The sequence below is a fragment of the Mytilus trossulus genome, chromosome 2 (genome assembly GCF_036588685.1).
Source record: "Mytilus trossulus isolate FHL-02 chromosome 2, PNRI_Mtr1.1.1.hap1, whole genome shotgun sequence".
Lineage (NCBI taxonomy): Eukaryota > Metazoa > Mollusca > Bivalvia > Mytilida > Mytilidae > Mytilus > Mytilus trossulus.
In genome coordinates, this window is record NC_086374.1 from 39,817,038 (window position 1) to 39,842,490 (window position 25,453).

The 25,453-nt window shown below is 33.3% G+C and overlaps 1 protein-coding gene across 1 annotated transcript in view; it reads right to left on the reverse strand.

Moving 5' to 3' along the window:
* Window positions 1–5,408: 5,408 nt before the first annotated feature.
* LOC134707204 (zinc transporter ZIP10-like) overlaps window positions 5,409–25,453 on the reverse strand; it is a 29,255-nt gene continuing 9,210 nt past the window's right edge. The window contains exons 2-9 of the mRNA XM_063566786.1: window positions 18,526–19,491; window positions 16,563–16,752; window positions 16,099–16,268; window positions 11,976–12,143; window positions 11,611–11,734; window positions 8,286–8,615; window positions 6,148–6,335; window positions 5,409–5,611 (exon numbers count right to left, since the gene is read on the reverse strand). Of these exons, the coding sequence (XP_063422856.1) occupies window positions 5,468–5,611; window positions 6,148–6,335; window positions 8,286–8,615; window positions 11,611–11,734; window positions 11,976–12,143; window positions 16,099–16,268; window positions 16,563–16,752; window positions 18,526–19,491 (2,280 nt within the window). The 3' untranslated portion in view covers window positions 5,409–5,467. The remainder of the gene's footprint in view (window positions 5,612–6,147; window positions 6,336–8,285; window positions 8,616–11,610; window positions 11,735–11,975; window positions 12,144–16,098; window positions 16,269–16,562; window positions 16,753–18,525; window positions 19,492–25,453) is intronic.

A 25,453-nucleotide genomic window follows, 5' to 3' on the forward strand; every position in this document is an offset into this window, starting at 1 on the left:
CAGACGACAACTGACTTCCGTTTCAGTCACATGGCGCCGAACGGAACTGGCCGTTTGACGGCCAGGCTTCCCCGGATTTAAAAATAGAACCGAGATGACGTCATCGATAAAACCTCCTAATAGCAAATGTTACTTTCCGATAAAAGTAAAAACACAAAAATACTAAACTCCGAGGAAAATCAAAAATCAAAAGGCAAAATCAAAAGTCCAAACACATCAAACGAATGGATAACAACTAAAATGCAGACGAAGGTCTCTTCTGAACAAATTCTGTGAATATTTAGCATTTACTTGGTGTTCCAATATCTGTTATATCCATAAATAAAAACAATTACCCTGAAATTAACTTTATACTCGGGTATTCGCGATGGATAACTTTTGAAATTCATATCTCCCTTTTGCCTTCACTGTCAAAAGAGTATCTGAATCCGACCCTGCTCTACAGGTAATTTGTGTCATAGGTTTCATAATTTTGATATTTTTCATAAGAAGAAACAAAAGTTCATGCCGACTAGGTAGCATGATTTAGTTTTAAGAGGAGGGGAAGCTCATTATGAAGATTTTGGAAAATAATCGGTTAGCCTAGCTAGAACTAATAAAATAATCTTGCAAATGACAGACTTTAACATGACGTGCTTCTTTCGCTTTGTGAACAAACACATGCTCTAAATCCAATAAAATTGGTTTGCACATGCGTATATTGACTACTGCAGAATAATTACTTTTATCAAATTTGCATTAACTCAAAACCCATCATAAAAGTGCGTCACAAAATTGGACTAACAAAACGTGACCTGATACTGGTAAATATGCAGATGCACGCCGCTAAAAATAAAGGCATTGTTATACTTAGAGCCGTCATTCTTAGACTATCAGGAAGTGATCAAGATAACAACGAACTAGAAACTAGACAAATTGTTTACAGAACACACAGCCCGGACAAAGTCGTTCTCAGCAAAGAAGCTTGCATGGCACTTGGTATAGTATCTGATAACTTTCCTACTATTGGCGAAATTACCGGCAGCGTCGCTGATACATCAACACTGACACACTATGAGAACAAACCCATTAAACAATTTGACTGCAACTGTCCACAAATGCAAACATCTCCTCCGATACCAGTGACACTTCCGTCCCCATCAACAGAGGATAACGTATCGAAACTCCAAATCTTTCTACTGGAACACTTCAAATATAGCATTTTTAATACATGCGAACGTCAACCACTTATGATTGACATAAAACATCGCCAGTTTCCTTGCACTGACAGGACAACGTGAAAGCTTCATTACATCAAGACGTCAGGCTAGATGTTATAGAACCCGTTCCACTCGGCGAACCCGTAACATGGTGTCCTCGTATGGTTATATGTTCCAAAAAGAATGGAAAATCGAGACACACAGTAGATTTTCACATTATACACAACCTCCTTTCCATCAGGCAAGATCAGCCCCTCAAGAAAAAGATTTGATGCTTGAAATGGTTACCATAGTGTACCCAACAGAAAAGAAGACCGTTGTGATGTATGCTCAGATGACGCCTCGCCAATTAACACTTTACAATTTATCACATGGCATACGGTGCGTGTTGCTACCAACAATGACGATGATATGGCTAAACTAGTAGAAATAATCGAAAATGGAATGCATGAATTCCGTTATGAAATGCCTACTGAACTTCGTGAATTCTTCCTATTTCGAGAAGACCTCTACACAGTATATGGTGTAGTCATGTATAAGGATCGCATCGTTATTCCACCTGCACTATGCAACAATGTCATGGGAATACTCCACTTAGCACACCAAGGTTTTACATCAATGATGTCAAGAGCAGAGTCGTCAGTCTTTTGGCCTGTAATGACCCACTTCTCTACGAAATGAGTGTAATCAATGTAATCGAATGGCACCATCACAACCATGTGCTCCCCCAACACCACCTGCATGTGTTCCCAGATTATCCTTTTCAATGTTTGCGCGCTGATTTTTTAATCCATAATTAAGGCGTCAATTACCTGGTGATCGTAGACAGATAATAGTATTATAAATGGCCAATTATTGAGAGGGCCCGCAATGGTACACAAGGTCTAATAGACTGCCGACGAAGACCATTTACTTACGGGATACCAGATGAGTTATCTTCAGACGGAGGACCGGAATGTACTGCCTCTACAACAAGACAATTCCTTAAAGTATGGGGAGTGCATCATCGCCTTTCATCGGTTGCTTTTCCGCATAACAATTGCAGAGCGGAAGTTTGCGTAAAACTGTCAAACGTTTAATCACTGATAACACCTGACCAAACGGCGAACTTTAAACAGATTTTTTACAACGAGCAATCCTACAAAATCGCAATACACCTGATAGAGACACACGATTATCACCAGCTATGGTATTTTGGACATCATATTTGATTTCATTCCAATTCTTCCTGGTATATACCGCATGGCCTATGGTTTCACCCGTGACACTTATCAAAACGCGAGGAGGCTTTGAGGCATAGACAATTGAAAGTAGCGGGAAACTTTCTGAACACACAAACAACTACCTTCATTGACTATAGGTGACCATGTCCGAATCCAGAATCAGTGTGATGCGAATTCCCTGCAGTGGGACAAAACAGAACAAGTTATTGAAGTAAGACAATTTGACAAATATGTAACACGGGTTGATGGATCGGGTAGAGTTACCTTTTGCAACAGACCATTTTTTCGGAAATACGAACCAGTGAAAAAATACCCAGAATGATTATCAATTTACACTGATTTGAAATTGCTTGCAACAACAAATAAAGCCAGTGTTAAATGATACGTCTCCTAAAGGCAAAACAAAGCTCTCTATGGCTTCTTGTGCAGAAAAGAACGTGCTCACTGAAGGCTTGCTTTCTTCACCAGATGAATAGAACTACGAGGATGGAGACTCTCGTCGAAATGAGTCACACCCTACATATATTGCGTTGAATTATTTACAACTACCATACTTGCCAACAGCAACAGAAGGCCTGAAAACGTCCATTACAAAACGCACTCCGTTGGATTTGTCACAAACTAATTCTTCGCCGCCTAAAGAAGCTCAAACTCCGACCAGACATTACAGTAGTCAAAGAATATAACCATCATGGCTCCAAGATTACGAACCATAAATTTCATATACACATTTTGTTAATTCACTAGATCAAAAGATATATAGGTCTACTATTAATCAGTCATCGTTATATTTCAATAGACATACCAATGACTTGTGTGTGTGTGTGGAGGGGGTGGGGGTTAGGTATGAGGATATAAAAAAAAAATGTTATTTATTTATTGATTTATTTGATTTTTGTATGGTGACCTAGAGCTGTTAATGTCTGTGTCATTTGGTCTTTTCTGGAGAGTTATCTCATAGGAAATCATGCACTTTACCACATCTTCTTATTTCTATATATGATATGGATGCATATTACTTAATCTTTTTTATTTTAAATTGTTACAATGACACAAATAACTTTATTCAAATTCAAGTATACACTACAGTTATAATTAAATGTAGATGTATAATATTTATTGAGACTTTGATACATTTAACCAATATTGACACATAATAATAAACCATACAATAAACGAAGATATCTTCATAAACCTTTATGCTCAACACTTTTACATTGTGAAGATATTATAAAGTGATATGTTCATCATAATGGAATACAATATATTGGCAGTGCAAACAAGCAGTGAATGAGCTAAGTGCTCGAGTATTTCGGTCTCATCAGATCTTAATCTTCTAATATATATATACATTTGTAATTATAACTCAAATTGAACAAAATAGACTTGATTTGATTAAAAAATAAATGGCAAAACAGAAAAACCGGATCTATTACATTTGTAATTATAACTGAAATTGAACAAAATAGACTTGATTTAATAAAAAAAATAAATGTCCAAACAGTAAAACTGGATCACGAAAGTGATACCAATATTACCAAGTTCAGAATAAATGATATGTGTGTATAAGCAATAAATGATTACTGAACACAAATTAAGGTGAAACAATTACCTCTTACTAATCCTATGGGCTTTATCATGTAAAATGGTTGAACATAAAAAGAATAACAACGTGATAGCTTTAAAGGCTTAGCAAGCTGTACACAATGAATGATGACTCAAACAAAATAATGGCAATAGGCAATATTTCTACCTAGGTGGACTAAAACATTCACAATAATGGTTAAACACCAAGTGACCCTTGCATAGGTGAATTAAATTATATGAAATGACTTATTATGCACTGTGATTCAAACCTCAATGTTATATAATTTTCTTGACAAGTGAAACATCATTTTGAGCCTTGAAATTCTGAGCATATATTACATCTATAAATTTCTGGAAATGTTCATGGATAGTATGTATAGAATGTTATAATCAAAGCACTAGATTTGGTGTATCAAAAAAGGTAGTAATCAGCCTTTGGACATTTAGACATCAAGTCAGTCCCATAAGGTTTGTATTGCATTTTATGCAATCTTTACCTAGAAATGATATGTTTATAAAGGTAGTATTTTGTGTCGTTATCAAAACCTCACAAGAGCTCATCGCTATTACAAGGACACATCATACTACTAACAATTGGTAGTGTGAGATGGAAAAGGATACAGTAGACTGTAATTATTGTCATTTAAGGGATATCTTCAAGACAAATGTTGTAAAAGACATCTATGAAATTATACAACCACCTAAATAAATATATTTAACTTATAGGCAAAAATTAGTCCACAAAACATAAGATGTTTTAAACATCAAGGATTGTTAAAAGTCAATAAAATAATATAACATTGTTTTTTATATTCATGACATTACAATACTCAAAAATGAGCTTAACTTAGTATACAACATCTTTAATCTCACTATTAAACATTTTTAATCTCATTATTAAACATCTTTTAAATCCAAACATATATTGGAATACATGGACACATTTTTTATCACACAATTCATATCTTGCATTTCATCTTAAAAATCATTGCATTATAAGTAGTTGCATAATCATGTTTGTAAACATTTAATACATATGGTCCCCCTGCAAGTTAAATTAAGCTTCCTTTTGCAGGCTTCATCCAACCCATCCCCAAAACCCAACGTAAAGACAAAACATAAGCAGATGCTTTCAAAATAAGTAAATAATTGTTTTATAAGACTTGTCACTTATCATCCATCTCCAAAAAGAAATAGATCCATCAAAAGACCTAGACATTATTATAGAAGAGACACCAAATAAAAAAAAAGAAGGTTCTTGAGATTTCATTTGTCCACAAAGGATTTCTTAAATCATTGTACATTTGTATAATGGACATCAATACTAATCTTCATTTGTTACTGTAATTTTATCCCTCATACAACACTTACACACATACTACTACTACATCATCATTCACTCTTTTATGTCACCAGCTGCTGGAAGTCCTTTTTTTTTGGTTTATCTGCTGATTTACATCAGAAGATATTCTTCAGGTCATGTTCATATAAAGCAATGAGAAACATTATTCCTCCTCCTAACGTCATTCCTGAAATCTGTAATAATAGATGACAAAGTGGATGCTCTCCCTTCTTCGTATCTACATCAGACACCTGTGGAAGCTGAAAACAAATAATTTACACTGTCATTGCAGTTAAAACTAAATGCCAAATACAGTTTTACTGACATAATTGATAACTTATTCATGATCAGTAGCGAACAAATTAACTTATAATATGATATGCATTTACATGCACTCATAATTTGATGTTGGTGATTCTTATTGCCATTTTCTGGAGTTTCGTTTCTCCTTTTATTTTGATAAAAATGTAAGAAAACAGTATAATTTCAGTAAGCTACTTCACAAAAACCCAAAATGAAACAGATAAGATCAATTTGAAAATAAATAACTCAATAGTTATACATCACAATGAGAATCTGCTGATCAGTCGGACTTTGATTTTGTGATTCAGTACGTCACATTGGATGCTGTTTAAAGATTTTAAATATTGAACCTTGATTGGGACATGTTTGAATTCTGTTCTTGTACTGAAGACCTTTACTAAAATTGTATAAAGTACCACACATAACCTTCACATAAGTACTATATTACAAAGCTCTTGCTGTTATTGGAAAACATTCTTTATGATTATCTTACCATATCAACTAAAGCAATATACAGGAATATGCCTGCAACTCCAACAAAAACCCATTGGCTAGCACCTTCTATATTACCGATGAAAATACCAACACACATACCCATGAAGGCAAGAATAGACGATAAGCAGTTGTATATCAAGGCTTGTTTAACAGTCATCCCTGCTCTTAATAGAACAGCAAAATCACCTGAAAAAACAAAACCATCTTCACGTTTTCTATAAGAAGTACATCCATTAGATTACTACAAACATGTTGTAATATAATACCTTAGAACAAAATTGGAAAGCAAGTTTATGAATTTTTCTAATTTTCTTTAATTTATACTGCTAAATTGTTTAAAAAAATATCAAAGTGTGATAGCACTTGAAGCATTTATCTACTTACCTTAAAGAAAATGTTAAAATTGAGATCATTTCTTTTCAACTGTTTCCACACGAAATACTTGGCATTGTAAACGGTAGTGATATATCTTAAAATTACAAATTACCACGTTGAAATAAATACGATATGTTGCAGATCTGCAAACACAGTTAGGTTTACCAATACAATATATTCCGATTAAAATTGCAAAAGTGTTTTTTTATATTTTGATATTAGAAACAAGCAAGAGAGCCTGTTTCTTTTCTTTTGAAACAGCATAATTGAAAAGAGCTGTAGAATGAAAAAGTGTTTGCACATTATTTACCTACTTTATGAATGTAATTAATGTTTACTTCTGTTAACTGGAAGAAAACTAAGTCCATATAAAATACGTATAAGTATCTGTTACGGAAAAACTGGAAATATAGTTTTACAAAATTTCCTTTTGCACATTAGCTCTTGATCATAAAAAAGCTTCTGTCCAAGCTTGGTAGGAATCCAGGAAAGTTAAAGTTAATAAAATTTTAAAAACTTTAACCACAGATTGAATATTATGTTAACTGGCAGAAAAACTCATCCCATTTTATTATGAAAAAGTTATCAAAGGTACCAGGATTATAATTTAGTACGCCAGACGCGCGTTTAGTTTACATAAGACTCATCAGTGACGCTCAAAATATTTATAAAGCCAAACAAGTTTGATAGCATTGAGGATCCAAAATTCCAAAACATTTATGCCAAATACGGCTAAGGTAATCTAATCCTTGGATAAGAGAATCCTTAGTTTTTAAAAAAATTTAAAATGTTGTAAACAGGAAATTTATAAAAACGACTACATTATTGATATTCATGTCATCACCGAAGTGTTGACTATTATAAGTCATATACGGATAAACAGGATTTTCTTTTTACAAAAATGTTTTTTTGAATACCATCTTATGATCATAAACAAGCTTCTGTTCAAGTTTGGTAGAAATACAGGATAGTTTAAGAAAGTTATTAAAATTTTCAAAACTTTAACCACAGAGTGAATATTTCTGTACGCCACCACTTATGACAATGACGACGAAGTGTAGGATGGCTATGTCTCGCTTTTTCAACGAGTGACCGGTGAAAAATAATGTTCTTCTAATTCTTGAACCAACGCATACAAACATCATAAACTTAGTCTTCTGCACTCGAATTTGTCATTTTTTTCGTGTAAATTTCGTATAATCGGCAATTTTTTTTTCAATCGGTCAGTGTTGTTGTGAAAATATGGCAGGTAATTAAAGTTCGTGTTTTGAAGCCGAAGTTTAACGATTGTCACCTGTTTGTCAACAATTGACAAAAAATAAACAAAAAAGCATGGAAATTGAGCACGTGTTTAACATGTAAATGCAGATAATAGTTTATTTTAAGGACATCCATGCGTATTGTGGTCACCGGATTTTTACGAGATGGGTCACACTGAGGTCACCTTGCATACGGAAAATATGTTGGGGGAATTGCTTGCTGGAAGGAAGCAATTCAAATAAAGTAAACTTCTTCTAAATATGAATAAATTGAAGAATTTTCTTCAGAAAAAAGTATATGTACATAAGTTTTATGATGAAAACTATCCATTGAGTTATAAAAAACATATGCATTATTTTTTTTGGACTTGAGGTTTCTTATGACTTTAAGTCGAAGCCACGATAAAAAATCTTTTCAATGCCAGATTCTAGCATATGCATTGCAAAAACTGAACAATGTAATGTTTTTATAAGTCTTACAAGGACCATATTAATATCTAACCTATTTCATGAGGAATTTCATGACAGAATATAGCAATGGATGTACTCAATCCTCCTGTTAAACTTGCTGCAAAAGCTGCACCAATAGCTACACCATCAGAAAAGGTGTGAATTCCATCACCAATAATAACCATCCATGCAATAGCTGCCACTGTCTTGGGTACTTTGTGACAGTGGCTATGGCCATGACCACCATGAGTATGACTTAATACTAGCGATGGGTCTTCCTCGTCTGTAGACTTCTTACATTTGACATGATTTTCCTCGTCACTCAAATCATCTAGCTTGTGACAGTCAGTATTGTGAGATTCTTCAGCATAATTCTTCAAAACTGGAACAAAAACATACATGTTAATAAGAAGATGTTGTACTAGTACAAGTGCTAATGAGAAAACTCTCCATCTAAGTCACAATATATTAACGTTTAAACCTTATTGGTCGACGTAAAACCTTCAACATGGAGCATTGACTCACACCAACAGCAAGCTATAAAGGGTCTCAAAATGACTAGTGGGAAAAAATCAAAGAGAACAAGCATTCTGTAGTTCCATTTAAAAATGCATTGTAATGACAAACAATTCTAACGTGATCTATAGCTTGTCATGGTGTAAACTACATAAAAGTATCAAGTCAAAATTTACACGCATGACAAAAAAAAAACCCTTGAAAACTGATAATTTAAGTGAATTTTCTATGTCCAAAGACCACCTGCTGTTAACGACCAATTTTCAAGCGATATTCCCACAAACATATTTCCCTATATACTTCAACTGTGTTAAGCATTTAAGAGATCAGCAACTGCGTTTAATTGTATAAAACGACCATAATTCAGTATGTGCCAAACTGTCTTAAGTTTTTCTGACTGAAACGGAAATTTGACGTTTTTCCACTACATATTCAAATAAAAAATTAGAAAATTTCTTTCTGACTGAAGGACTTTTTGTCGAGCTTTTTGTCGGTCAGACAGAGTTTGGAATACACTGATAATTTACTTGGAAGGGTCAGCCTTGTTCGACAAACTGTAATCGTACCGCCATTTTGATGATCAATGTTGACCTTTCCCTCGTTAAAACTCGGCTGATTCTATTGCGAGAGTAGCAGTTTCACTCGAGGATTGCCGATTGTTGACATCATAACTTTCGGTAATCCTTGAGTAAATCCGCTAGAACGGAATCGCCCGAGTTTAGACGATTGATTACCACAAGGTTCAATAATCAGGATGTCTCTTACCAGTCCAAGATCGATTTTAAAGTTTAACTCGTGATTGAAGTGAAATTGGTTATTCAAACAGAGCTATTGTAAGTTATATGATTGAGACAAAATTTGCCAATACTGACGATGATGAAGTTGAGCACACAATATTATTAGCATGTCTACAAAAATAAACTTTCTTTACAGTTATGATTCAAGAATAAGGAACAAGCGATCGAATTATATTATAATTGAATAAAACCTATTTGACATTCTTGCATAATGAGGCAATTAATATTAAAATCTTGAAGAACATGTGAGGGCGTTGCAACCTGGGTTATTTTCAGGAATTGTCTGGCTATGTCTTGTGATGTATGATCAAATTATAGAAACTGTATTCAGAAACCACATGCATTGCTTTATTCCTTGAGTGGACTCTTAATACAGGTTTGACTGTTAATACTAATTATCAAATCGAAATCTTCAAGAATGACCAACAAAAGATAATAAAAATTACAATATTTGAATAATCACGGAAAGTTGACCCCTCATCACAACCAGTTGCTGAAATTATTTGGTTTTGAAGTTCTCCCAAACAAACTTCAAACCAAAACAAAATTTGAAAAAAGAAAAAAAATGGAGACCAAAACGGGGGCTTATCATATTTACCTTGTCCTTTAATTCTAGGGACCAAAAAAGAAAAATAGCAAAAATCGTGAAATCAGACCTGTAAAAGAGGGACGAAAGATACCAGAGAGACAGTCAAACTCATAAAAAGAAAATAAACTGACAACACCATGGATTAAAATGAAAAAGACAAACAGACAAAAAATAGTACAAATGACACAACATATACAAATAAAGAATAAGCAACACGAACCCCACCAAAAACTGGGGGTGATCTCAGGTGCTCCAAAAGGTAAGCATATTCTGCTCCACATGTGGCACCTGTCGTGTTAATCCTGTTATAACAAACCCGGTAAATAGTCTAAGTCGGTAGGTCACATTCATGATTGAGGGAAGGGGATTGTAGTTACGACGTAAGGAACATATACGATCTCATATGTGAAGCGCTTATTCTATAACGGTCAACCAACTCGTGATGGCGTCCGTAAAATTCAACTGATTCCAACTTTGTTTACTAGCTTCCTGGTGAGCAGCAATCATCTATCAAGAAAATCATGATATGAAATACAAGCCCCGTATGCAGGTGCTGCTGGAATGTTGCTACTTAGAAATGGAAAGTTCACAATTGGAAAGCTGAAATCATCTTTTTTTGTCGTAAAGTTTTGTTTTCAATCGACCTTTTTTGTCAATTTGTAACTTGCCATGATAAAGAAAAACAAATATCAAATCAATGTCTTCAAGCACGAAGAAAGAAAAGTCTGGAAACTGATTTGCCGAACTGACAGATGGGCAGACAGGCAGATGGACTGAGTGCAAACATAAAGTCCCCTCTGAAACACACCAACAAACGACAACCACCGAACAACACGCTCCTGACTATCCAGGTGAATACAAATAATTCTGACATGTTAAAGATTGAATAAACTTTTGACGCAAAGATCTGTCTTGGCTGTATACATGTAGTATTTACAAATATTTGCGAAATCAAACTTTAAACATTTAAACTATGCAAAAACTTCATGTTCAATAAACTATGATTGAGGTATTGCGCAACACCAACGTCTTGGAAATGAGATTTGAAAATTCTTATAAAACTGTGTACCATCATGTGACTATAGCAAGGACTTGTCCAGAACAATCATATGGGGGATTTGGAATGCAATACCAATGTCATCCATACAATTACAATTTTATTTTGCAAACATAACAACACAATTTCATTTTTTTAACTTATGAGGATCGCTTTGTTTAAATTTGCAACATAAATGTTACAGGCTTGACAATAAAACAGGATGTCTTTTATAATAACTTCATTTAGGAACATGTGATGACAGGTCCAACAAAGGGTAATAAAACTTTGTTAATAAGACACTGGCTTCTCAAACAAATGCATTGACTAGATCCAGTTGTATGAGAGCATGTGAACCTCTCTAAAATTAACACCAAACACACCTCTGTGTTCAGGATGAATGGCATGTGAACCTCTCTAGAATTAACCCCAAATATACCTTTGTGTCCAGGATGAATGCCCGTTACCATATCGTCACAATCATGTCCAGACGCATGTTCTATAAAACTGGTGTTTTGTTCCTTACTATATACGGTCTTGTTATTGGTGTGTTTAGATTGTCCCTGTAAATAAATAAAAATAAGAAAGGTTTTTTTTAACTAAGTAATATGTTTATGTATATAAGCTTTACAACATACAACAATGTGGCCATATCAATTTTATATCATGTCATTTTTGCTATCGTTGTATGACGTCAGAGGAGTAAAATAATCAGTTTTTATCTTACAAACAATGCGATAAAGAAATCTAATTTGTGTTTTGTATATCAGCAACCAGGGGCAATCAAATATATATGATACCTACCTTGTTTCTTTTGCGTTTTTCTTGTGTATGTATTGTCAAGAGTCTTTCTATCAGAAAGAAGAAATATATTCCTCCAAGTCCACACAGTCCTTTCAATACTGATGATATATGCTGTGAGTTGTCATGTGAATCATGTTCACCATGCGAGGAATGGCCACCTTCGAATGCCTGAAATATATGTAGAACATAAAGATACATATTCAGTTGGTGTATCTATATTAGATAAAGGCTAAATGTCAGCATAAAAGAATTGTTCAACTTCAAATGCATCATGTAATTTTAACAATCACTGTTGCCGTTTTGAAAAACACCAAAATTTGTACACTTTAGTTTCACCCATGGTACACAACAAGAAAGCATGTATTGTCATGTTCAGCATAACCCCACTTGTAATAAAAAAAACATGAATAGGAAAAAAGAGGTAGGTGTCTTACTAATTATAAATAAAAGAGAACTCACTTAACAACAAATTATCACTGACAAAAATATTTGTTATCATTAAGCAAGTTCTTGATGTTGAAAAAATTTAATATCAAAAATGTGTCCACAATTTACCACTCACCATTGCCAAGATGATGACTCAGATGATGACTCAATTGTCAAGATGATGACTTAATTGTCAAGATGATGACTCAATTGTCAAGACGATGACTCAATTGTCAAGATGATGACTCAATTGTAAAGATGATGACTTAATTGACAAGATGATGACTTAATTGTCAAGATGATGACTCAATTGTCAAGATGATGACTCAATTGTCAAGATGATGACTCAATTGTCAAGATGATGACTCAATTGTCAAGATGATGACTCAATTGTCAAGACGATGACTCAAATGTCAAGACGATGACTCAATTGTCAAGACGATGACTCAATTGTCAAGACGATGACTCAATTGTCAAGACGATGACTCAATTGTCAAGACGATGACTCAATTGTCAAGACGATGACTCAATTGTCAAGACGATGACTCAATTGTCAAGATGATGACTCAATTGTCAAGACGATGACTCAATTGTCAAGACGATGACTCAAATGTCAAGAGGATGACTCAATTGTCAAGACGATGACTCAATTGTCAAGACGATGACTCAATTGTCAAGATGATGACTCAATTTACAAGATGATGACTCAATTGTCAAGATGATGACTAAATTGTAAAGATGATGACTCAATTGTAAAGATGATGACTCAATTGTCAAGACGATGACTCAATTGTCAAGATGATGACTCAATTGTAAAGATGATGACTCAATTGTCAAGACGATGACTCAATTGTCAAGATGATGACTCAACTGTAAAGATGATGACATAATTGATAAGATGATGACTTAATTGTCAAGATGATGCCTCAATTGTCAAGATGATGACTCAATTGTCAAGACGATGACTCAATTGTCAAGACGATGACTCAATTGTCAAGACGATGACTCAATTTTCAAGACGATGACTTAACTGTCAAGACGATGACTCAATTTTCAAGACTATGACTCGATTTCAAGACGATGACTCCATTTTCAATACGATGACTCAGTTGTCAAAACGATGACTCAATTGTCAAGATGATGACTTAATTGTCAAGATGATGACTCAATTGTCAAGATGATGACTCAATTGTCAAGACGATGACTCAATTGTCAAGATGATGACTCAACTGTAAAGATGATGACTTAATTGACAAGATGATGACTCAATTGTAAAGACGATGACTCAATTAACAAGATGGTGACTCAGTTGTCAAGATGATGACTCAATTGTCAAGATGATGACTCAATTGACAAGATGGTGACTCAATTTACAAGATGATGACTCAATTGTCAATATGATGACTCAATTGTCAAGATGATGACTTAATTGTCAAGATGATGACTCAATTGACAAGATGGTGACTCAATTGACAAGATGATAACTCAATTGTCAATATAATGACTCAATATGAAGTAACTCTAATATGTAGTCATAAAGTGTGAAAAATTAATTTCTAAGTTCATTGTTCTGTTCAGTAGTTTCTGAAATAAGTGTTTTAAAAATATTTGTTGGAAAAGGGGATGGACAGAAAAACAGACAGACATATTGATTGCTACGAGAATAAATGTGACTCTTATTATAGACATTATTGGTTGAAATACCTCATTTGTACCGTAGTCATGTAGTACCTATAATTCAAGTGGTAGAGCATTTAGTCGACTCATTGAATGCAGATGACTTGTTTGAAAGAGGAATTCAAAAACATTAATACAGTATATACATGTAGTATCCTGTCACGTCCACTTTACAATTGATGTTTTTAAGATTTGCCATATGGCTCAATGGGCATGCATTATTTACATAAATGATTTTTGTCTCGCCTTGACGGAGTCAAAAAGCGTGATCAATGTATGCTGTTTCCGGCGTCGGTGACGGTGACGGCGACGGCGTCAACAATGTATTAGTTTGTGATTAGCTCAGTTTTATGGGGAACCACTAGTGGTATGTCAATGATAATTGGTATGCAGATGTATTACCATTGCCACATCTCATTGCCATGGAGATTATTTGGCTCCGCCCCCTCAATCATGGTCTATTGACTTTGAATGGTTTGCTTACTTTACATGTATTATTTTGTGATTAGGTCAGTTTGTGGAGATTCACTTGTGGTATGTCAATGATAATTGGTATGCAGATGTATTACCATTGCCACATCTCATTGCCATGGAGATTTTTTGGCTCCGCCCTCTCAGTCATGGTCTATTGACTTTGAATGGTTTGCTTACTTTACATGTATTATTTTGTGATTAGGTCAGTTTGTGGAGATTCACTTGTGGTATGTCAATGATAATTGGTATGCAGATGTTATTAGCATTGTCACATCTCATTGCCATGGAGATTATTTGGCTCCGCCCCCTCAGTCATGGTCTATTGACTTTGATTGGTTTGCTTACATTACATGTATTAGTTTGTGATTAGGTCAATTTATGGGGATCCACTTGTGGTAGGTCATTGATATTTGGTTTGCAATTGTATTAGCATTAATTGGCACAATTATTGCCAAAATTACCAAAAAGGCAGACATATCTCTGTGATAAACAGTTTATGAAAACTGGCCATCATCGTGATATATGGAATGCCAACAGGACAGTGGCATTGACTAAGATAGTGATAATGACTAAGACAGTGATAATGACTTAGCCGTAGGTACAAGGGGCATGAATATTGTAATTTTCTTGAGATGATTTATCTTAGAAAAACATATGTTGTCGATGAATAAATAATCGACAGTGAGTCCCTTAACCACTAAATTCAAACTTTAAATTTTATTAAAAGATTTTTTATTTGGTAATATCTTATGTTTTTTTAAAAAGGTAAAAACACAAAAAAAATGAAACAGGAAACTTTATGTGATTAAAATATGAATTTGCAATTTCAAAGAAGTTATGCAAATGAGGGAGTCACTGTCATAGGTGATTTTATGCCACAAAGAAAGCTTATTTGGTTGACATATCCTTAAGGTTCATGTGGACCCTTTGGCTTACATGGCTGTGTTTTCACCTCAAAATTTACTCAGAGTACAGACAAACATGTGCATCTGGAAAAGATTTAATGTAGTGTATGCCCTAGATTAATAAAATTCAAATGCATTGTATGATTTAAAAAATTTAAAACTAAACTGGATTTTGCTGTGCACTTATTTTCGTCCCTGCAGAAGATGATATAATTAGCAAACAGTTGAGTTTCACTAGATATGGTCCACCCCGGTACACAGTTTAAAACACCAATTATTGTCAGGTATATATTGACCATCTATTGTCCATGTCAGTTATTACAGCTCACTTTAAGTATTACCTGTGGGGAAGTTCTCAAACCTCATCCCATCTTAATTTATTTTGGCACCTTCTGGAGGAATGAAAAAAAAGTGCAACGCAAAATCCTGTTCAGTCTTTATTTTTATAATTCATAAAATGTATTTGGAATCTATTTATCTAGGGCATGCTATGCCTTAAATCTTTTCCAAATGCATATAGGTGTCTGTATGCTGAGTAAATTTTAGGTGAAAAATCTGCCACTTTAAGTTAAGGGTCCATATATACCTTAACATCAATGTTTGGAGGTATATCATACATTATAACTAATAAATAAACTTACATGAGGAATGAGATGTAACATCGCATCTCCAGAGAGGGCTCCAACAGCTAACGATATCAAAAACTGTAACAGGTGATTATAGAAGACTTTCTGCATGAAAGGAATAAGTGTTACACCAAGTAGTTCTACTAAACTGATCACAAGCACTGAGAGACAGCTGAATCCCCATACTGAAATAAAAAAAATGTTTAGTGAATTCATTTAACTGCATTGGGCAATCTTGTATTTATAGGTTTATAAACAGTTCAATTTAATAAAAATTACTTCTTCGCGCTTGCTCCTGATTTTCCTTCTGTTGTTTATAGTTTAAGCCTTACAACTTATACACATTCTGGATTTAAAAATGTCCATAATACAAATGCATATCACTCATTTAGACAAAATTTTGATTTCAAAACTTCTATTTACGAATTCTAGGAGCCCGATGGAAGGATTTTAATATCTCTTTTTTACTTTCTACGTACCTTCTGGTAGATGATAATTACTCTCTGATGTATTCAGATGTTGGTGAATTCCATCAGGATAATGTTGATCTGCATGCTCTAAACCAATCAACATAAAGAGTAACCCAGGACAAAAGTTAACAAATTGGTTCCTTGTTATACCATCTGTATATCCATACTCATGAAACAAACTGTCAACATTATATTTGTCCTATAAAATTGAAGCAAACATGTTTTTCTTTTACAAAAGTTTATATACAGGCAGAGTGAGCAACAATGTCTCACTTTGATGTTACAGACTGTTGCATGTTATACCTTCGTTGATTAAGGTCCAAGAATTTTATTTTGGATGTAACGCGTCTTCTGATTGGCTGATGTTGTTTTGTTTATCAGCCCATAGACATAATTTAGTCATGACTGTGACCGTGACGTCATCAACGTTTTTTCATGGTTTTTCTCCAGTTTAAAATGGAATTTAGAATTAAATTATAAGAAATAATTGTAATATTTTTTCTGTCTATTCGAAAAAGCATAAAACATGTGGTGCACACTGTTAAATAACTTGCTACATGCGTTATTCAGTGTGCACCACATTTTTTATGTTGTTTCTTCATAGACAGAAAACATATTACAGTCATTCCAGCGAGATGACCAATGATAATCTGTTCATCGCTGTTTTACCTATGACGACGTTGTCAAAAAGAATTCAATAGCAATGCCACGTGACTCCTTATAGATTCTAGCGTTAATTTTCATATCACTTAAAACTGACATTGAGTTTTTCATGTTTTAAATACTAAAAGTTTTCACCAGTTTCATCAAGTGAAAAAAAGATATGTTTTTCATTGCACTGAAACAAAATGCTAAATTGATCTATAACTTTTGATCTTTACAGTTGTCATGTGAAAGGCTTTGAAAAATAACAAAAGGTTTTTGATGCTTGAAAAATTCATATCTATGTACAATTTTTCAAAAGAAGTGATACAATCCTTCAATCCTCGCTGAATTCTCCTCGTTAGGAAAGGCCTTCAGGTAGAAGTCACTCCCTATAATTATGAAGTGTGGTGACCCCTGGTGTTATACAAATTAAATCATAAGACGAAAAAGAAGTAAACAAAAATTGACTATGGGGACATTATTAAGTCTGATGAAACATGTCCATTGGTGGCCTTCGGCTGTTGTCTGCTCTATGGTCGGGGTGTTGTCTCTTTGACATATTCGGATTCCCCATTTCCTTTCTCAATTTTATAACATGTAAAAATGTACATGGTCACCTTTTAAGGTGTAATGCCACCAAATCATATTACATCACATCCGGTTGCATTCGAAAATAGGTCGAAAAAATATTCTTTTATTTGAAATAAAGATAATTTCTGTAACAATTTTTGAAAAGTGCAAATTTAACAACGACTAAGCATGCTATAATGGGGAAATAAATGATGATATAACACCTTAAGTAAACAGAGTCCATTTGATCAAATGTCAATTGTACCCGCAGAGAAAGTTACAAATGTAAGCAAGTGAAGTATTCATGTCTATAAGATAAGTTATGATTTGTGGAAATAGCTTATGTATGACTTCAAATACCTTCAAGCAAATTATTTTATACAGTATTTAAATTTTATATTATTATATCACCATTATCATTTAATACTGCATATAAATTACAAAATGTACTCTTTTATCATTTTTCTTTAAAGATAATAAGTGATAAAAGAAGGATTTCATTTTTCATTAATCATGTTCATATAATACTTTGAAATATATGTACATGTATCATACTCTTGATATAAATAATATGTGTACTCAGTTGCATCTTTTGACTCGCTAGGACTCATGGAATTGCAATTGCCTTAATGCGAAAGCTGATTAATAAAAAATGTCTCTTTTGAAATAATATTCGTGTCCAATATACTGATATAACTCTAATACTAGTAGATACATTTCTTAAATTATATATATGCTACACAATGTACATACTCACTTTAACAGAACTGTCATTTTTAGTACTAATTTTCAAAGATCTTTTTACTTTATTCCTGGGAGTATGATCTTCCTCTTCTGATAGTTTTTGCTCAATTTCATGGTGATTGTGATCATGGTCCTTGCTGTGATCATGGTCTACGCTGTGATCATGGTCTTTGCTGTGAGCATGGTCTACGCTGTTATCATGGTCTTTGCTGTGAGCATGGTCTACGCTGTGATCATGGTCTACGCTGTGATCATGGTCTTCGCTGTGATCATGGTCTTTGCTGTGATCATGGTCTACGCTGTGATCATTGTCTTCACTGTGATTATGGTCTACGCTGTGATAATGATCTTTGCTGTGATTATGATTGTTGTGATCATGGTCCACGCTGTGATCATGATCATGTTCTTTGCTGTGATCTTGATTGTTATGATCATGGTCTACGCTGTGATCATGATCATGGTCTTTGCTGTGATCTTGATTGTTGTGATGATGGTTTACGCTGTGATCATGATCATGGTCTTTGCTGTGATCATGGTCTACGCTGTGATCATGGTCTTTGCTGTGATCATGGACTTTGCTGTGATCATGGTCTACGCTGTGATCGTGGTTTACGCTGTGATCATGGTATTCAATGCTGTGATCATGATATTCAATGCTGTGAACATGACCAAGTTTAAAACCTAACTGTTTTAACATTTTATCCAGTCCATTATGTGTCAAAATACCATTTTCATTACCAAAATCTTCAAATAACTTAGAAATAAAATATTCCCTCTTTACAAGTCTCTCATTTTGTGATGTATTACTGACGTTCTGTGGAATGATCTGCTTTAGGGTTTCCTCATTTGGGTTGATAGGTTCTGTGGTGATTTTATCATACAAGCTGCCTTGGTCTGCTTCTTTACAATTACTTTGTTCAGGTAAAAAAGACAGCATAAATAATGCTAGACATACAAAGCATAGATTTGAGGAACACATCTGGAATAAAAAAAAAAACATTATTATTGACATTCTATATTGACTGTATGTATGAAAAGAAATATTCCATGTTTAACCATCTCAAATGTACCACTAAACATTTAAAAATTAGTCTTTTTTTGGCAAGTCTTAATCTTGTTATTTTTGTTATTTCCCCAAGAACCTTGCTTCTGGTTTATCCTTCTAATTTAGGATCATATTCATGTTCATGTATACACATTGTTCAATTAAAATTACTTCAGTGCACAAAATGATTGCTGTTGGCTAACTTAAAGAATTTTATATTATAGAGTTATAGTCTGTGATGATAGAACATTTAGACTCTTTCATATGTTTTCAGGGTTAAAATTAGGATAGATATTTCATGTTTTCAATTTTACACAATCTATATGTCATGTATGTTCATTTAAATAATAGTTTTATACAGAGATAGATTGTATAGATTGAAGAAGAATTGGTATAAGTGCCAATGAGACATTTCTCCATCCTTTCTGTTCTGTTCAGGTAGATTCCTCCGTTATATATCGGAGCACTCCCACTTGGGGATATATGGTTTTAAAATATTTACAGATATTTACAGTGAGGTGTGGTGCTTAAGTTTCAAAAAACCTTATATACAGGTAAAACTGTGAATTTTAAGAACAATAGTTTAAAATTACACGGGTAGTAAGGTCGTCATATCGATGAGCGTTTAGTACAGTGATTTTGTCATAGTTTGGATAAGTTTGACATGACGGTGTTAAGTCTTTTTGATGACAATCAATGCAAAAATGTAAACATTGGGATATTTTGTAAATGGAACTTCTGATCATCAATTCAAGCTGGTAAGTACCTTTGTATAAAGTAAATATGTTCGTACATCATAAGTTGTATCATATGGTTAATGATTTAACACAGAAAAAATCTTGCGTATGTCAAAATTTAAAACTTGCTAATTGGTTTATCGTGCATACAAAAAGTTATTTTCTTACAGTCTGTTACATCACATATATCTTCGTGATATAACACTGCGGTCAATTATTCTGAAAAATACCTACTTTTGCAATAAATTCAAAATTACTGAAATATCTGTGTCATGGTTTGGTTCATTCGTGTCATGGTTAAGTTCATGTTCGACATGGTTCAGTTATGTAATTCTTGTCGTGTATAATGCGGAATTACTATCAAAATTAACAAAAATCGTTCCATTTGAAACATATCAGGTATAAAAACGCACATACAATGTAGTAATATGTTATAAGTAGATGCAATATGATGCAATAACTATCCACCTGAAATCCAATGATGTAGATGTAAGCAGCTATTTGTCATCGTAACGGGACATAACATCCCTTCTCTTAATCATAAAAAAATGAATTAGAAACTCCTGTTCTTATATTCATAATATTACCAATCTTTAATATGTTAATGATATCAAGAAAGCATAACTCATGAAATAGTCAGTAGCATCACAAACTCATGAATTGTGTTTTCTCTAAGCTGCTCGCTCGCTCCTGAAGGGCGAGGTGATCCTGTACCATAAGGGACAGCCATTATGTCGGTCATTGTTAGTAAAATAATGCGATAAATCACATCTTGTGATATGCATCAATTGATAATAGCTTCTGACAGAACATTTATCTGCATATAATGTACTTTGAATTATGTCTAGCAATAAATAACGATATATATTTAACACTGTAGTTTCATTGCATATATTGCAATATTGAGAGGATCCTATGTTTCAGTATTTGTTTCTTAATTTTTAAATCTTTTATTGCAGCAGTCATATTATAAACATGATTCCAAAAGGACTTTTTAACATTACTACGTTTATTTATTTCAGAAGCCATGCAACGTTTGACCAACCCCGAAGATCTACTGCTAAACGTAAAAGTGCAATCGTGAACTTAAGTTGTTTTTGGCAAACCCTGTTGATCGTCATTATTGTTTTCATCTTATTTGTCTTTGTGAGTAAACCCACTGTTAATTCAATTAAATCAGTATCACCAACAGCTTCAAATGACCCGAGTAATAGGTGCAATTTCCTCTGAAAAATTGTATGAGTCCAATTCAATGCATTTGTGTTAAATTTCGAGCCTTATCGTGTAAATAAATAACAAAAAAAACAATTATGAATTTGGCTGCGTTGTTTTTATGCTAAACATATTTAGTAACACAAATTGAAAAGAAGTTATTAACTACGAAATCATTGAAATATAAGTTTACAACACAGACAACAAACAGGCATTCATAAGTGCTAACTATTGTGAAAGGAAGGGTTTTACACATTTAATTTCAAAAACAGATCTACTGAATTCCGATGTTGTGACTCACCAAAAAGGTCCAGAACCTAGTGACGCGACAAGTTGTCCTATGCAATACCTTACTGTTTTACACTATACTGAAAATAGTTTGATGGTTTCAGATCTCTGGTTGTCTCTGTTAAATTTATTTACCATTTTTATAGAAACAGGCAGATATAGAGTTTGGCCTATTTAATTCATCCTATTGTTAAAGAATTCATGTTTGTGTTGTTGGTTTGCTGTCTCATTTATGTTTTTCCCACGTCGTCTTATATTTGTTATTACCTAGTTAATCGAAAATCAAATAAGTAAAAATGATAAACGGCAAATATAGATAGCATAAAAATAGCATTGAATGTTCTTAGAAGTTCAAATGAAGTGTCCTTGTGATATTATATATCAACAGACTTACCATCTGTTTCATCGTTGTCCATCTAATAATGCGTTCTGTCCTTTTACAAACGATGATTTCTTGTCTAGCCAGGTCAAAATTAAGGTCGTATACAGTTTAAATGTACATGTAGCAGCCAATGTAACACGTTTTTATTTGAATTTCAATTTTTTTTCTATCACTAATGATATACCACCTCATATTCAAAACTCGATAGCAGGAGGGTTTTTTTCAGATAGTATAGAAACTATATTACATAAGAAGTAAAATATTTGAAATTAGAACATACTCACCCCTTCTCAGCCAATGAAAAGTCAGTTTTTTGCCCTCTAATTTTCATAGTACATGGTTTTCCATGCACTATGAAATGCTATACATGAATGACTTTTCATTGTCAGTTAATTTGAAAGTGAAATAGCTTAATAGCTACACTAACGAAGTGTACAATCCCCTAAGGCATTTTCCTAGGGAAAATAGCCTACTGATTAAAGATGAAAGAGCAAAGATTAAAATAAAAACATTTTGAATTTTGCAAAACAAAGGATTGCATTCGGAGAAACACAATACATTTAAATTAATCAATAAAAAGTAAGCATTTTATTTTGAATGTCTGAATCCAAATTAACAGAGAGTTTAAAACTTATAAAAAAATAAAATTTCAAAAAGGTGTTTTATAAAACATTGTGTTGCTTTTTAAAATAAAAACAAATTAAGATATATAAGTATTAAATTTTACCTGAAGCAAATGAATCTATCCTTCACAAACTATGTCGGTGCTATTTCAGTTCATCCATTGAAATGATCATTACCTATGGGTTTTTTTTAAATTTAGTTCATTATAAAAAGTGAACTCTTATTTAGATTTGAATAGTACAATGGGAAAGAATAGTTTTGTAAGGTCACTCGAAAGTGTGAATATGTTCTAAATTGGTCAGACAATACTTGGTCATGTTTTATGAAGTTTTAAGCCCTCGGCTTCGCCTTGGGCTTAAATCTTCATAAAACATGACCAAGTATTGTCTAACCTATAATAATTTAATGATACTATACACGATACATTTATCATGTTTATACAGTATTACAAAGAGTTTTATTGATTCGTAATAATGATTGATAAACTTGAATATTATATCGGCTTAAATCCAAAATTGGAGTTGTAATCTTTCATATTTTAAATTCGAACTTTGAAAGTACTTTTATTGTAATTTCATCTATCATAGTTTTAAAACCAATAAGTCACGTGTAACTATTCGGTTTCTTAAATGGTTGAAAACTTATGATGTCCTCTTAATATCTTTTGATTAGTTTTGTAGTTTGGTCACTGTATCATGGACTTATAACCCCACATCTCCTTTTATTCAACATACTGGTTCAAAATTTAAAATAAAGAAAAAACAACAAATGCATAGTTTTCTAGAAAAGAAAATGAAAAACAAGAATTACTTTTTGACTGGGCCAGTGGCTGCCACTTTTGAGTAGAAGTCTTTAGCTATTTGACTAGGGATTCCGTTCATGATATCCTCGACAGAGTCAAGCATGAACATATGAAGAAAAGATTATAAGTAGTGAAACAGAAGCAACGCTTTGTCTTTTTTTTTGGAAAATTATATCGAAAGCTAGTTGACTTTTAAACTTATATTGTAGAAAACTTACAAAAAGTGAGTAACATGACATGTTTAGTTTACGATTTGACGATTACACCCACAACACATATATATTTATTTCGATCTAAACCATGACAATCTTGACCAAAACCCTGACGAATTTCTAGACTCTTAACCGAACCATGTCAATCGCTTAACCAAACCATAGCAATTCCGATATCTTGCTTATTCTGCGTTAATTTCGTGAAACAACAATTCCAATATAGATCGTTTGACCTCCAATACAGATTCAAGCATTTGATTTGCTTTTTATCTGCTCGTGTGAATAGAACTGAGGCATAAGTTTAGGGAAGCAACATAAATTAACCATGTCAAACTTATCCAAACTATGACAAAATCACTGTACTAAACGCTCCTCGATATGACGACCTTACTACCCGTGAATTATGTGCTATTTACATCATTTATGATTCTACCTAGGTTAGAGTTTATGATTTTTAAAAACAGTTTTGATCCCTTTTTATGAGACGTTACTATCTATGTTTAAGGAATTAAAAGATTTAAATGTGACAGAAAAATGATAAAATCAAAGGGTAAAAGGTAAAAAAAAAGTAGTTCAAACAAAAAAGAATATAAATGGGATTAAAAATATGGCAGTATGGTTATTGCTTTTAATAGATAAGGTAACCAATTAAAAAATAAAAAAATTATCTTTAGCTAGTAAAAGAACAAAAAACTGAAAACTTTCGTATATATATCGTAAAATTTAAGTAAAAGGTGAACTTCTGCCAAGGTCTTAGCATATAATTAGATGTAAGCAGCTAATCTAGTCGTAGATGGGGGCAGTTAGCTTGGCATTCCATGCAGACTGCTTGGTCCATCTTTCCATTTTGTATATATATATATATATATGCAGTTTATATAGCTGGATACAATAACAGTGTTGTTGTTTAAATGTAAATTCACTTTGCTGAGGGTCTTGAAGAAAAGTACTTGGATGATTCAGCGGTTTCACTTCAGCCTCTACTTCATGTATCATCGTGTTTGTATTTTGGTGCGCTCCTTATGCATTTGGTGACAGAAAGTTTGAGATTGTTTTTCTATTTCTATCAGGTCAATTGCTTTTAGGTGGTTAAGGCTAGTTGTTGATAGCTTCGAGCAGTCCATTATAATTTGAAGTACATCCTCCTCTTTATAAATAGCTTTATCACCTCCCCCTTTCAACTCGGTTAGAGATAAAAGTTTGTTCATCTGTTTTAGACGAACACTCTCCAGAGACTCACAATCCAGCAGAAAGTGCTTAATGTCCTCCTCAGCTTTGGTACATAGCTCACATATTCCTGAAATTTGATTTTTGCTAAATTTTGCTTTAGTTGTTTGTAGCATGTAGGTTCCAGTTATTAGTCTACTTTTGAATTCTGCTTTTCGAATGTCATTCTGATTGTTTCTGGCAGCTTTCCAGATATTATGTGGGTTTTCAGTAGGATTTTCCTGGATTGTCAAGTACTTAATCGTTGTTTTTATCAAGCATTCCTCTTTCCAGATATTTGACCAGTATGTATTTATGGCTTTTTTCAGCATGTTTTTCCATTTGTATTTTGATGGCGGGTTTTCTAAAATTTCTTTTGGATTTGGCAGACTGTATTTATTTAAAATTTTGTCTATTCTGTTTATGAAGGATT